Below are 14,781 nucleotides of genomic sequence, written 5' to 3'. Positions count from 1 at the left end.
TTTAACCACCCTGGTAACTCTGGCTTATCTGCCTCTGAGCTGTGGAGGAGTAGGAGTGTTCATGGCACTGGAAGGCGGGTGTTGCTAATCCTCGTTCACCTACTGGCTTACTGCTATTAAGTTTGAGTGTCCCTTTCCCTGTTTTCACACCTGTGCCTGTCAATCAAGCAAAGAAGCAGGTGCAGAGCGTGTACGCAACCGCAGCAGCACAGCTCTACTATCCCTCACCTCTGTGGTTAAGCACAACTGAAAATCAGGTAAGCATATTTTTCTGTCCAGAGGTTCATATCAAACTAAACACTGAGCTCCATATTTGTCTTTCTAAAGAGCTGTGTGTGCCTATTTTAAGCTGTGTTAGTGTCACATGTTAGTGTGTGGCTTGGAAGAGGGTGCAAAAGGCAGTACAGGGGAAAGTGGAATATGATCACAGATATAAGATATCGAGGATTATACAAACCCCACGTGTGATCATTCTGTGTATTCTGTGTACTGCTATTTTACTAAATCTCAACCACACAGTGCTACCGAATTTTTCCTCATCTTGCAGTGTTATTTTTCAGCCTTAAGAAGCTGGAGCAGGCCTGTCTGAAGGCTTCACGAGTAAGACACATGTTTCACTAAACAGCCACCAGACTGATGAAACTGAGCATGGACTAAATGCGTCTGACTCGTGTCTGTCTGCAGTGTCTTATGAGCGGATTCTGTGCATTGAAAATCTGAGCGATGTTCCAAATCCGTGGAAAGGATTCACTGTGAACCGCTGTTTAGTGGCGGCACTGGTTGTGCTACTGGTGAGCTCAGGAGTTAACGAAGTGCATGGTGAGTGCCAGTGCACTGTCTCTTTACCCACATCAGACATGTTTTGAGCTTGTTTCTGACAGATTGCTGTGATTTGTAACAGCCGACAGCTTCTGTGTAACACGCTCTCAGTCTTTTGTGCAATTGTGTTTTCTAGATGCTCTGGACTATTTTGTTGACGAGACAGGTGTGTGGTCTTTCTTTGGAAGTCTGCAGAGTGCTTCAATAACACAGGTATGGTTTCTCGTGATTCTGTCAGTTAGCCTGCAACTGTTCTTGTTTAAAGACTGAGGGTGATTTTATGTGTAATTTACAGATACAGTAAAGTTTTCCTCCTTTTGATGTGGAGGAGCAGCTGCTCCTCCACATCGAAAGGAGCCAGTTGAGGTAGTTCGGGCATCTGACAAGGATGCCCCCTGGGCGCCTCCTGGGCGAGATTTCCGGGCATGTCCCACAGGAAGGAGGCCCCGGGGCAGACCCAGGACACGCTGGAGAGATTATATCTCTCGGCTGGCCTGGGAACGCCTTGGTGTTCCCCTGGATAAGCCGGAGGAGGTGGCTGGGGAGAGGGAGTTCTGGGATTCTCTGCTTGGGCTGCTGCCCCCGCGACCCAGCCCCAGTTAAGCGGAGGAAAATGGTTGGATGGATCGACAGTAAAGTTTTTTACTCTGTTTTCTGGATCAGCCACAGCTGAATACAGAGTCGTGCTCATTTCCAGCTCGGTATTTTAGTACTTGGACTATTAATCATATATCTTTAATGGGGGCAACCCTTCAGTTCATCCGCTGTGTGAAATGAGCCATTTTAGCTTTTCTGCCTTTAAAGCCGTAATCCATCTTCTTCTCTTGGTGTTCAAGCATCTCAGTGACAAGCTATCAGTCTGAGAGGGCCATATTAGTGATATCTGCTTCTACTGGCATCATAAAGCAACAACAGTAGGATAAACAGGACAAAATGGAGAATAATGGACCTGCTGTAAGTTCACAGAGATTTTGAGAAAGTCTTTGTCAGATTTGGAAATAAGGGAACCGTAAAGTGTCCGTTTGTATGGCTGAGAATTAACAAATACCCGGTCAACACACAGCTGATGAACCACTGGATGGCTCCATACTCCCCTTACATGTAATCTTACTGGTTTAAACAATTTTATTCCTTTTTTAAAGACTGAATGAGCAAACCTACCCTCTCATGGCTGAAAAAATAAAGTTTTGCAAGACTGACAACAGCAGTATCTGTTCAACCCAAAGCATAAAGCATGAAACACTGTGTAAGGTGCACGTGTTGGTGTACTGAGCAGAGCTGCCTGGTGATCCTGTAGACTAGAGCAGTGAACAGCATTTGGAGCTTCTGTGTGTTAAAAGAACAACATTAGAAGTGTATCTTATAGTGCGTCTTATTTTACATACATCGAGATTGCTATGTTCTATAATCAAGGTCACATGTTTCTGATTCTTCTACATGTTTTTAAGCGTTAAAGACATCAGAGTGCATCCCGTGTCTAGATGACATCATCTGTGCACCCATCTGGACTATTTCGGTGTGATTTTCCCATTTTTGGCGATGTATGACTTAATGAGACTGTTGTGAGCAGTTTCATGCTGAAAGTATTTTCCTTTGAGAGAATTACAAATACCAACCAAAAGAGGTTTGCAGCTAGCTGCAGTTCAGCTGAAGGGGGGCGCCACGATTACATCCTGTCGCCAGAGTTATTATAGTTTTTTGTATTCTCTAATAAGTTTTTATTTTATTTTGACTTTTTGTTTTTACTGCTCGAAAATGTTTAGTTTAGTTTTTATTCGGTGCAGTGTTAGTTTTTATCTTATATTGTATGTCAGAGGCAAGATTTAAAAAAAGCAGAACATCTATTTCAATCAAACTAAAAGTTTTTGTCTGGTAAAGATCCAAAGTCTCAAACCTGTTTATCATATCATCATGAACTTACAGGTTAAACAAGATTAACAGATGCTAAAACTCCACAATATTTTCCTCTATATTTTAATTTTAGTTATGTTACGAGCCAGCTCAAAAGCTGTAACATAAATATGGAGACCAACACCAGAATCTCTCACAGAGAAGATTTTATTTTTTTATTTTAAATTATATGATAAGTTAGCTAAAATAGCCGGTACCACTAAGACAAAGACTAGTGCACCTCCATGAAAACTTGCCTCAAGTATGTCTTTGACCACACCTGATTAGGTGTAGAGATGGACCGATCCGATATTACGTATCGGTATCGGTCCGGTACTGACCTAAATTACTGGATCGGATATCGGAGAGAAATAAAAAATGTAATCCGATCCATTAAATATCAAAAAAGCACCTCACAAAACTTGGCGACATGGCGAGCCGGAGCAGTGTGGTCACATGATAGAGCGGCTGTGTGTATTTGTAGCCTGCTAGCAAACATTTCATCTCCGAGGAAGTTATCTCAGAGAGAAGTAAAGCAAGTGTGTAAGTTCATCTCTGAATGTTTGTAAAGCATTCCCGCGTTAAGCTTAACAACCGATATATAGAGCAACTGCCTTTCTCTCACTCTCTCTTCTTGCTGCTACTTCAATCGTGAAACTGCTTAATGATCAGCTGATCGGCTTTTCTGTCGCGAGTCCGTCTCTCTTGTTTGTTTTTGGCCCACTTCTCACCAGAAAGAGGAAACCAGCGGCTGAACAACAGCAGCACTATTAAGCTTGATAAGCTGTTGTTAGAATTTATTTAATATTACTTTCTAGACCAGGATCTTTTTCTATGCAGCTGACGGCTGGTAACTGTGCAGGGGCGGATCTAGCAAAGTTTAGCCAGGGGGGCCGATAGGGCATGAACAGGCAAAAGGGGGCACAAAGACATACTTTTCTTTCTTATTCTCATTTAAAATATCTAGCTTTTAATTATTTAATAATTATCTGAATCTTACACCCAAAGTTTTAATCTGATGTAAAATGTATAGAAGTCCATTACTGTATATAGTAACTGTTAAGTCTAATATACCCTAGTACTTTTTAGTAGTAGTACTTTTTCCTTTGGGAAGGTACCATCTGTGCAGTCTGCAATTCTGTTGAAGAAAGATGTTGAATCTATTTAATTATTCTTGAAAAATAATTTATTTCTGTGAATTTTTTTCACCCTGCATCAAATTAAAGTTGATTACATTGATTAAGCATCATGAGGAAGAGGGTGGTTCCCTATTTTCTTTTGCTGGGAGTTTGCAACCCTATTAGTTAGGTTGCTTAATATTTCTGCTAAGTACTCTTTAAAATACCAGAATAGGGAGGATGGGGTAGGTTTAACTTTATTAGATTGATCAGTGTTGCTGATCTATGAAATATTTTGGGTGCAGTGTGTTTTGTTTTTTTTTACATACAGGTATAACAGAATAGCTTTAGTGTTGTTGTTGTTTTTTAACTTGAGTATGAACTTATACAAAAAGCAGCAAGATATTAAAAAAACAGTTTTACTGATTAAAAAACACACTATATCGGATTCATATCGGTATCGGCAGATATCCAAATTTATGATATCGGTATCGGTATCGGACATAAAAAAGTGGTATCGTGCCATCTCTAATTAGGTGTGGTCAATTAGCAACAGCTGAACACTCTTGCACTGCCACTGCAAAGAGATTAGGGGCTGCAAACAAGTTAGTTTTAGTTAACAGTAATAACCTTGCCTATCACAGGTTAGTGTATACTTCTTTGGGTGATGAATGCCGAACCTTTCGCAGCTATTTTTGAGAGTAACAGAGTCTTAGTATTTTCTTAATTATTGTATTTTTGGTACTGCAAGATGTGTGCTTAATAATTTTCATAAATGTTCCAAAGACAGCAGAAACGTCTACAGCCAGTTTCTCAAGCTGACCAAACAGCTCTACAGCTCAGAGGACCAAAAATAAACTGGACTTTGGAATCATCTCTTTAAATATCACATGCTCAAATATTATTATAAATGAGAATTTTTATTATGCAACAGTATAGGATTTCCACAGTATTTAGGGCTGGTTGATATGGAATCACACGTGTCTTGTCTCCCATTGTTTGCCTCCAGATTTCCATATGGGACGGCTTCACCCGGTGGTGGGGATCTGAAGAAGTCGGAGCGATTAGAAGAAGGAAGAAGCCAGTTGCTAATAAAGCAATCCTGAAACCCAAAATCAAAGCATAAAACATATACTGTAGCTTATGTAGCTGTATGGCTACGAATACAGAACTTTAAACACACTTTGCATTTAATTATCACAAGTTTGAGAAGGCTATATTTCATCCTTTTAACAGTTTAACTTTAACACTCAGAAACATTATTCCAATTAAAAATATTTTCAAAATGACAAAATCTGATTCATTTTACCATCACTAATTATCAAATATCTTAACATGAATAGCATTCACATTAACTTTGTGATCTTAAGACTTGTGATCTTTAATAAAGCATAAAAGTAGTTATATTTAATTAAAAGTACATGTGGAGTATTGTAATTAATATTTCATAACTGAAACATGCACATAACTAATCAGTTGTGTGAAAGTTATAAATGCTGGGGTAAAGTAGCAGTAGAGAACAGCTCTAGCGGCATCCACACTCTCTCGCAACCGCATCTGGCTTGATTGAGATGAAGGTCCCATCTGCGTTCCAGTCCACCACCTCCAGGGCTTCGTAGGCCACGGGCACGCAGCAGGGCGAACGCTCGTCCGCGTTGCCGCTCTCGATGTGGGAGTTGAGCAGGATGGCGTGGTTGTTGCCGTTGGTCAGAGGGAACGCGCAGGAGCCGTGGCAATTGTTAATGTTTGCGCTGCTTGGGCCGACGAGAAGCTTTGTCAGGGACACGGTGAGAGCCCTCAGCCCACAGACGCTGCCCCTCACTGACGAACTGGGGTCTGCTCTGGTGGCCCGCAGTTTTCTTTGCGCGTCGTACGTTTGGGCCACCGTCTGCAGAGCCTTCAGCAGAAGAAACGCACGGAACTGACTCCCTCCTGGCGGACGCAGAAAGAAAACACACGCAGCACTTAAAAAGGGGATATACGTGACCTTTAGAGCGGTGACGACAAAATTCACGCTAAGCAAAAAGCAAAAGTGGAAACGAGTCCCAGTTTGTAGAGTCTGTGGAGCTGATAAACTGATGAACACAGCAGAGCAAAATGACAAAATAACACAATCTAATCAAATTAAATTTAATATAGTTGCTCATCTATATATGTCAAAGGTCACTGGTTAATATAGATCCAAATTTTACCACTGACAAAACAGCAAATGATATAATAATAGAAACGAACTTCAGCCAAGCTCACACACACTCACATGATTAGTTTTCTTAAAGACATCTTCTGATATCTATCTAAATATTTCATGTCCAGGTGTTTAGTTCTTTTGATGAATGAGATCTAATTTATTTATTTTTTAATCTGCCGTCTTCAGAACTTTTAAAATTTGAATAATAGGAATCTGTTTGTGCACAAGACTTAAAATAATCTGAACTCATAGGTCACTGGGGCCGCTGTAGAACTGAACAGACAGTCTGCAGCATGATTACGGTTTTCGGCCCATAAACCTTTGACTGTAAGGCCTGTTATAAATGAGGTTTAGAGAATCCGTGGCCACTCCCTCCACCCAACATCTCCTAAAGCTGGAAGCTGAAAGCTGCAGAGGGATACTTAAATGCACCTGACTGTGCAGCAGGGTGTTGTTTCATTAAAAAAAAGATGCTTCCTATGTAACTATAACTGTTCTTGCACATGTCACCTGTGGCATGTTCTTTCTTCTGTAACGCACTCAGTTCTTTGAGCCTCCCCAGGCTCTCCTTGGCTCCCGGTGAAACCTCTTCCTCTCTGATTATATCTGTCATTTGCACCAAAGTCTGGTCCAGTCTCTGTCTGAGCTCCTCTAACAGTGCAGCAGACAGGGCCAGCTCTCCGTGGCACACCGGCAACACAGGGCCCCAGCTCGTGAAGCCAAAGACTGTGGGAGCTGTGGAGTTGATCATTACTGCCAGCAGGGTCTCGCTGGAGGTTAAGCCAAGCGAGAGGGGAGGCAGAGACTGTAAGGAGTCCAGAGGAAGTGGAGGGGATGCGAAGTGTTCCTGAGGCAGAACAGCACCCAGGAAGCGTTTCATCTCACAAAGGAAGGAGGTTTGCAGAGATGCCGGGGGCGAGCCTGAAGCACATCTGGGAAAGCAAACAAAAAAACAAAGCTGAGCGCGTCTCTGACGACAGTGAATGTCAGCAGAAAGAAAGCCGGGCCGACCTCGTATCAGTTCCCGTTCCCCCGGAGAAAAACAGAAGTGGACTCATGCTGATGTTACTTCCTGATTTTTCACCAATCAAGATGCTTTTTAGATTTTGCTCTACAATGAGAGGAAATGTAAGGAGGGTACACAATGAACCAGAGATGGGGAAATAAAATGAAGAAGATGATATCTCACTCATATGAGGGGGTTTTGTCTCAGCAGTAATCTGCCACCTGTCATTAACGCTCCCCTCTGATGATTTTCCTGTCAGCAGTACATACTGCGTGTCGCCTGAAATGCACACAGCCTGGAAAACAAAGCAACACAAAAACCCAGAGTTAGAGATCTGCAAACCTTTCATTACATTTTATCACCTAAGGCAGGGATGGCAAACTCATTTAACTGCACATTTCATCACTGAGACATCTTAATGTGAAAAAAACAAGTGCAATTTGTACACCAAGCCTCAGTTTTTGTGCATGACAGAGAAAAGTTTCGGTAGTAAATGAAGGAAATAAATGTGCAAAATTACAGAAAAACTTTCAGTAGCTCAAAGCCGTCTAGTGTGAAGTCTTTGCTGGGCCCATTCTGGCTCCCGGGCCTTATGTTTGACAGCAGCCTTGAAGCAGCGTTTGCACCTGAGTTCTCTTTACCTGCGTGTTTGGCTGCAGAGACCGACTAGTGAAAGCAACTTCCAGGTCTCCTCGTGCCAGTGGACTTTCAAAGGCCAAGAGCAGCACGGGGTTCGTCATGAGTGAAGGAGACCGTGGGAGGTCAAAGGTCAGCGTGATTGTTCCTTGCTCCTCTTCCTCTGATACATGTACTAAAAGAACAAAACCAAACAATTTACAAAGTAAAGAAAGAAAAATAGCAAGAATGCGGTTTCACCTTTTACCTGCAGCTGGGTGCAGAACCTCCAAGCTGCTCTTCTTGTTAGCGAGGTCTAACGAGACCGAGGCTGACGAGTGGGCAGACTGAGAGCAGAATCCAAACAGAACCAAACTGCTGTTTGTCAGTTCGCCGCTGTCCCCCACACCCTCACGCAACGCTGCAAAGATGTCCTCCACGAAGCATGGTGCAGCATGAGGCGCTGCTGCTGCTGCTGATGATGGTGATGATGGGGTCTTCGCTGATGGGAGTGAGTACTCTGAAACGGACAAATTACTTCACGCACTAAAGAACCAGTCTGAAGCAATAACCACATGCATGCATTTTTCCATTCAAAGTTAACAAGTTATTAATTAATCAGCCGAGCGGCGTCTGACCGGTTACTGTGGGGTCCTGGGCCGGTTGCAGGGTCCAGCAGAGCGTCAGCGCTTGGCTGTAAAGAACGAGCAGACCCAACATGTTTGCAGTGTCTGCGCGTGCGTCTGTGTGGTCAGATCTCTCACAGGATGGGAGTTACATCCTCGGACCTCCCATTTTCACCACCTGGGGTCCCCTTTCTGCCAAAATAGCAGCACTGTGTGTCCTTGATGACTGAGATTGTCAGTATTTGAGATATTTTAACCTGACTGTAGAGAACATTCTAAAATCAGACAGCAAACGGGACATGGATGTAAACAGAAGATGACTTTGGACACACTGAACATCCTTATCTAGCAGACACAAACAGGTTTGAGAAAGAAAGTTTCTCACAAACCTTTCACAGAACACGCCACGCTGAAAGATGAAGAGTGTTGTTTAATGTTTCGTGGCTGCAGAGCTAATATGCACGCTGCTTAACTTAAACAAAGAGGACTGGAGGTTTGCTTCCATCACGTCGACAAAAAAGCTCAAAACGACTTTAAAGAAACACTTTGCAGTTTTGGTATATTTGCTTACTTGTTGCTTTGGACTGATGGCTCTTCCTCTTAGAGAGACTGCTGGCAGAAAGCCTTGAAGGGAAACTTCAGCCACATCCACTGTTTTTCATCTTTCTGTTTCTCTAAGCGGGGGATGTCCAACATCAGTCCAGAATCACTCACCAATGACTCCAAGCCAGCTCACTTGAAGGATGGCATAAATTTTGGACGTTTAACTGTATTTTCTTAAGTTTTATGGCTTTTCCTGCTCTGCCACAGCTGCTCATGCTACACTAAAGTGATTAACAATTACATGACAAAAATGTTCCTGTTTTCTTTTCGCCATCTGCTCCAGAAATTAGCTTTTTTTCTGTAATATTACACATTTATTTATTTATGATGGAACATTTCCTTGATTTCAAGATTCAAGATTCAACGTGTTTATTGCTATGTGTCCAAAGAAAAAAGGTATTTGTCTTTGTCTTTGCTGTCCACCCAAAGATGACGATTGATATCTACAATAGAAATAGAACAGATAAATACAAATAGTGCAAATAAATAAATGAAGACAGAAAAGGAGACAATATAGTGAAGTGTGAAACAGAGATGTATGCAAAAGAGCTACAGCTCAATATGCTGGCTTAATATGCAGGATGACCCGATGTGCAAAAAATTATTCATGTTCAAAAATAGGTCAGCTTGTTCAAGAGTCTGATCGCAGTGGGGAAGAAGGAGTTGTTGAGTCTGGATTTCACACTTCTAAACCTCTGTCCCAAGGGCAGAAGCGTGAACAGTCTGTGTTGGGGGTGTGTGGGGTCTTTGAGGATGGAGGCAGCTCTCCTTTGGACTCTGCGATGGTAGATGCTCTGCAGAGAGGGCAGCGGAGTCCTGATTATCTTCCCTGCAGTTGTTATCACTCTCTGCAGGCGTTTGCGGTCCATGGCAGTAGTGCTGCCGTACCATGCAGTGATGCAGCTGGTCAGTGTGCTCTCCACAACGCAGCTGTAGAACCTGCTGAGGATCTTGGCCGACATACCAAATTTCCTCAGCCTCCTCAGGAAATACAGCCGCTGCTGAGCCTTCTTGACCAGCTGTGTGGTGTTCAGTGTCCAGGTGAGGTCCTCAGAGATGTAGACGCCCAGGTATCTAAAACTGCTCACCCTCTCCATTTCAAGGCCCCGGATAAACAGCGGCTGGTGAGGCCTCCTCTTCTTCCTCGTGTCCACTATCATCTCCTTTGTCTTTTCAGTGTTGAGGGTGAGGTTGTTGTCCTCACACCATGGCACCAGACTGGCCACCTCTCTTGTAAGCCACTTCGTCCCCTCCAGTGACGCGACTGATCACTGCAGTGTCATCCACGAATTTCAAAATGATGTTATCTTTGTTGGAGGTGTCACAGTCATGGGCGTACAGGGTGTAGAGGATGGGACTGAGGACATTTGACATTATATATGGAAAAACTGAGACGCAGAGTTGAAGTTGCACTTTCTTATATTGAGATTCACATGTAGTTAAGCTTCTTTACTCTGATAGAGCGGGGCGTGTCACTGATCAGGGACACTTAAGACCAAAGTGGGCTGAATGTGGCCCACAATCCACAATCAGTTGGACATCCCTGCTTCAGGCTAACCATCTCCTGCCCCCGGCTCCATGTGTAAATGTATGATCACTAGTGACACTACTAAACACTATTAAAAGGTTTTTATTCTACTCTAAATAAAAATCTGATCTGTTTCTATAAGACATATTATGAGCATAATAAAGAGTAGCTGACCAAGAATAGATCCCTGAGGAACTCCGACTGAATTTTGATTTGATCAACTAAAACATGAAACCTTCAGTACTTTCAGAGTCCTTTTTTTTTTTAAACTGAAGAAATTAACTATTACAGCTCATAAAAACATTACAGCAGCACCCAGAGTCATTTTAACATTTCTAAAATTACAACAACAATAACTATTGCAAACCGGGAAATAATCTGGTTCATAAGGACTGCAGTCTTTTAACACTTTTTATATTAATGTTTTCTAAGTATAAAATATAATGCCATTTGTTTTATTTTGCTTAATTTTCATTCAGTTAATATCTTTTTCTAATTTTTAGACAAGCTTTGTGGAAAAGAAACCGTTCGGGAGCAAAATATTTCACAGTTCCAATCTGTTTTAGTTTGTTTCATAACTGAAATGTCATTCATTTATTTTCCATCTATGTCAGATGAGAAACAAATCAGATTGTTCATCAACTGTGTGGTATGCCTGCATTTTGGGTGAACTTACCATTAAAGGTCATGGGAAGAGAATGGGTTATCTTAATGAACCCACACCGGAGATCTGGAAGCATTCGCGCTGGAAGACGAGCAGGAAACATGTTGTCAGAGGGAGACCTGAGCGGCTTCGAGGAGCTGTTACTCCCCTCAGCATTTTCACAGCTGCAGGCTTGTTGTGCAGACAGTCAAGGTCTCAGAGCCATTTGTGGATGTTTCCCCCCGGTGATAAAGCCAAGGTTCACCATACCTTATAAATCATCAGTGAGAAATGGCAGGAAATGTTCATTGTATCAAGGCGGTGTTTGAAGCACACCAGCTTGGATGTTTTCAGTCACACTTGTGGGAAACAAGAATTGCATTTTGAAAGTAATCAACATCTACACTCCTGTTTCTCCCCATCGTGTATTCACCTCTCTACAGTAGTACACTTAAGTTGTCCAGGTTGGAAAAAGGACAAAAAAAAAGAAGACATACATTTCTGAGGAATCTCATCTGTCCATGTTGTAAGGTTGTATCCTCATTACCCCGAAGCCACAGGCGGTAACCAGGGAACGCCACAGGCCTGGCTTCAGGTGGAAAGCTTCAGTGCACGGGCCTTTTGGGAGGCTTTTTCTGAGGCATCACAGGCATTCGACACAGAATAAGGTAACACATCTGTGAAGTGAAGCAGCAGAAGCTGTTGGTTTTTACAGACCTCACCGGACCATTAATCCTCAAGTGTCCAAGTTAGTGACTGAAGCGGCTCTCTTATGCAGGACTACATTTTTATTTACGTTTTTCTTCATTTATGTTTATTATAACATTCTCCATTTCTTTTGAAAGCTGACATATTTTTAAAAACAATGTCATTAATTGTGGTTTTTAATCACCCATCAATTTCATATCCATCTCTCTGACTCAGGCTTGCAGGAGGGCAGGACCACAGTGAACAGGTTGTTAGTCTTTCTCGGGGCTGACACACACACACATCACTAATGATGCTGACTTCTCAAAAACTTCAGTATCTTATACAGAGACACATTTTTTATCAAGTTATTTTACATCGCGGGCCACATGCAGGCCACTTTGAACTTACGTGAACCGGACCAGTGAAGCTTCTCTATCCGTCTCTGTGAAGAGATTTACCTACAAATTTGATCTCAGAGACGTGTGGAAACAGGAAGTGCAGTTTCAACCACATATCTGTTTTTCTACACGATAAAGAAATGCTGCTGTAATGAACTGAAGAAATCTGTCAGCACAACAGATACTGTGGACCAGCTGTAAAAAAAGGAAACTGCAATAGTAGATAGAAAAAAGAAAACAGAATTTTCTTTAAGGGTTTATATATTTGTTGGTTACTTTGTCTTTTCATCAGGTAAAACTACCAAACTTGTGAAAGTTCATATTTTGCCGTTGAGCGGGCCAGATTGGAGTCTTTGCCAGGCCAACTCGGCATTACAAGGTAAATGCCGCCTATATGTGAAGTCTCCTAACTTAGGATTTAGGTAGCGGGGCTCCAAACATGGTTTAGGTATGAAGATGTCAGCATGACACCCTCTTCCGTCACAGCTAACCAAATGGACAAAGTTCACTCCAAACGCAACCTCAATATTATAAGAAACAATTTATTAATAATCATAGATTGCAGGGGAGAAAAAAACCATTAATTCCATTTTTTCATCATAACATCTTAGGATAAAAGCACCAACATCAAACAGTAACAATGTTTCCATGAAAAACCGAGGGCCTTTTGGAAAGTAGGTTTGCCATTATTGCACCTCAAACCTGCCCTGGCTTCACCAATCAGAGAGCACTATACACATCCTGTAGGTCACGCGTGTCCTTGAAAGTTACCCCCAATTCAACGAGGGATTCAAACAAGACACCGAACCTCCTCCTTAGAGACGCAAATCTAGACAGAGGCATTTGTGAGATGAGGAAGATGCTGAAAGTTGTAGCCATTTCACAGCTTCTCGAGATCAGATCGCTCATAAAGCTCGGACTGATTGTCGGGGGTTGGGGTGTACGTGTCGGCAGGACTGCGTCTGAGGAGATCTGATGAGGGCAGCTGATACATTTTACCTTGAAATACACTGACTGAATGGTGGCCCTGGTCCTGAGTTGGGTTGTAGAGGGACTTTGTCATGCCACCTGAAGATAAATTAACATAAGATGCAGCAGATTACGAAACTTGTTCTTTCAAGCAGTGTGGGGAGTTCCTGAGTTAAGACCTTTGGCAGGATTTCGAGTAAACAGCCTTGACTGCAAAGCTCTCAAAGATTATCTACGAATAATGTACCAGGATGCAGTATCATGCAGAACTGCACAGCTTTAAAGCCAAATCACACCCCAGAAATACATTTAAAAACTATAAAACTGCTTAAAATCTGTATGTAATGAATGGAATCCCTGCCACCTTCCTCAAAGTGCTCTGACAGGCACGTACACCCCCCCTCCGCCCGCCAGTGTCCCTCCAGATTAAAGATTGAAAGGTTAGACTGGGCTGTGAGAAAAGCCACCAGGTGAGCTTGTGTGTAAGATTCTTAAACCATAAAACCCTGCAGCACAACAGGAGGAGTAGTATTCATCAATAGCTGCAATTTCCTTGTTTTAAGTGAAGGAGAGCACCGTGCTGTCTGACTAGTAGTATTAAAAACTGACAGAAATCTGAAGACACAATCAAAAGCATAACATGTAACTGCAATCTTATCAAACACCAAGAATAAGAAAATCAAAACGCCATCAACAATAATTACAAAACACCTCAGTGCTGGTAACAAATGGACTAGTCTAATTCTAAAATGACTTTTTCTCTTCACTTGCACACAAGTGCATGGGACAGGAGTTTTATTTTTCTATAAAGCTTTGATTATTACACTAATATTCCCTTAGATATGCGCTGGCAAGTGAAAAAAAAAAACAAAAAAACAAAAACACACACGTACAAACTGAGCTTTAGTGTAATCCCACTATCAGAGGAAAAAAGGAAGCCTGTCATATCACGCACACTCACACTAAGACAAGTGTTTCACATCAGCTCACGCGGCGAGGTACGGCCTCGTCTACAGGCGGTGTGTGTAAAGAGGCTGACGCGCAGTTCTGTATGCACCAGTGAAGATTTCGATTGTAAGGTCCGAACTGCCCTCACTTGGAAACAGAAGCACCATTTTTCATGCAGAATCTGGGTTGGTAAAAAATTTTTTACGCCAAAAACAAACCAAAAAACAACAACAAATCAAAGAAGTGAAAATACCTGAAAAAAGTGATAACAGTTCTAGTACTGGAATCTGGTGGCATTCGAGCCGCCGCACCTTTGTGTAATAAACACACAGCCTCTGAGTTTGTGGCTGCGGGGTGTGTGTGTGTTTTCAGGTGCTGATGTGCAGCCATGTTAAGGTCCTCTGGTGGCAATGCTTTGCTCTGCTTCAAGCCTCCTGTTACAGGGTGAATTTAAGGGTCACAATGCCAGCACCAAAACACCTCTTTCACATATATATATGTATATATATTTATATACTTATATATATTTATATAGACTGTATATAGTTACTTATTTTATATACCTTTCTGTTTATGACAGAGATGTACAATTAAAGAAAACTTATGTACAAAAACAGTGTGTCTTGTTCACCAACAGCGGGCCGATGTATGTTTAAAACATTAACAGGGGCCCCCGTGGCCGTCGCTCGGACCCCGAGCCGGCTGCACGAGAGCACTTTATCCAAAGGTGGCGTCTACAG

The 14,781-nt window shown here is 42.2% G+C and overlaps 2 protein-coding genes across 3 annotated transcripts; one reads left to right on the top strand and one right to left on the bottom strand.

Annotated features, from left to right (window-relative positions):
- Positions 1-119: 119 nt before the first annotated feature.
- Positions 120-5,247, top strand: LOC146491131 (uncharacterized). 2 transcript variants are annotated; one of them, XM_085152286.1, is made up of 5 exons: positions 120-257; positions 548-600; positions 685-819; positions 956-1,032; positions 4,837-5,247. In XM_085152286.1, coding segments are annotated over exons 2-5 (330 nt in total). In that variant the 5' UTR covers positions 120-257; positions 548-599; the 3' UTR covers positions 4,954-5,247. The 2 variants fall into 2 exon arrangements, with proteins under 2 accessions (XP_085008412.1, XP_085008411.1); XM_085152285.1 differs by having other exon boundaries at positions 127-257; positions 561-600.
- amh (anti-Mullerian hormone) lies at positions 4,135-12,534 on the bottom strand. Its single transcript, XM_085152274.1, has 7 exons — positions 8,275-12,534; positions 7,905-8,156; positions 7,663-7,832; positions 7,205-7,316; positions 7,027-7,126; positions 6,526-6,947; positions 4,135-5,759 (listed from the first exon to the last, which is right to left on the bottom strand). The coding sequence occupies exons 1-7, from the start codon at positions 8,354-8,356 to the stop codon at positions 5,353-5,355; spliced, it is 1,545 nt and encodes a 514-aa protein (XP_085008400.1). The 5' UTR covers positions 8,357-12,534; the 3' UTR covers positions 4,135-5,352.
- Between the last annotated feature and the right edge of the window lie 2,247 nt (positions 12,535-14,781).

Source organism: Neolamprologus multifasciatus, chromosome 23 (assembly GCF_963576455.1).
Source record: "Neolamprologus multifasciatus chromosome 23, fNeoMul1.2, whole genome shotgun sequence".
Lineage (NCBI taxonomy): Eukaryota > Metazoa > Chordata > Actinopteri > Cichliformes > Cichlidae > Neolamprologus > Neolamprologus multifasciatus.
The sequence above is the reverse complement of the archived record's forward strand: the minus strand, read 5'-3'. Positions and strand labels throughout refer to the sequence as shown.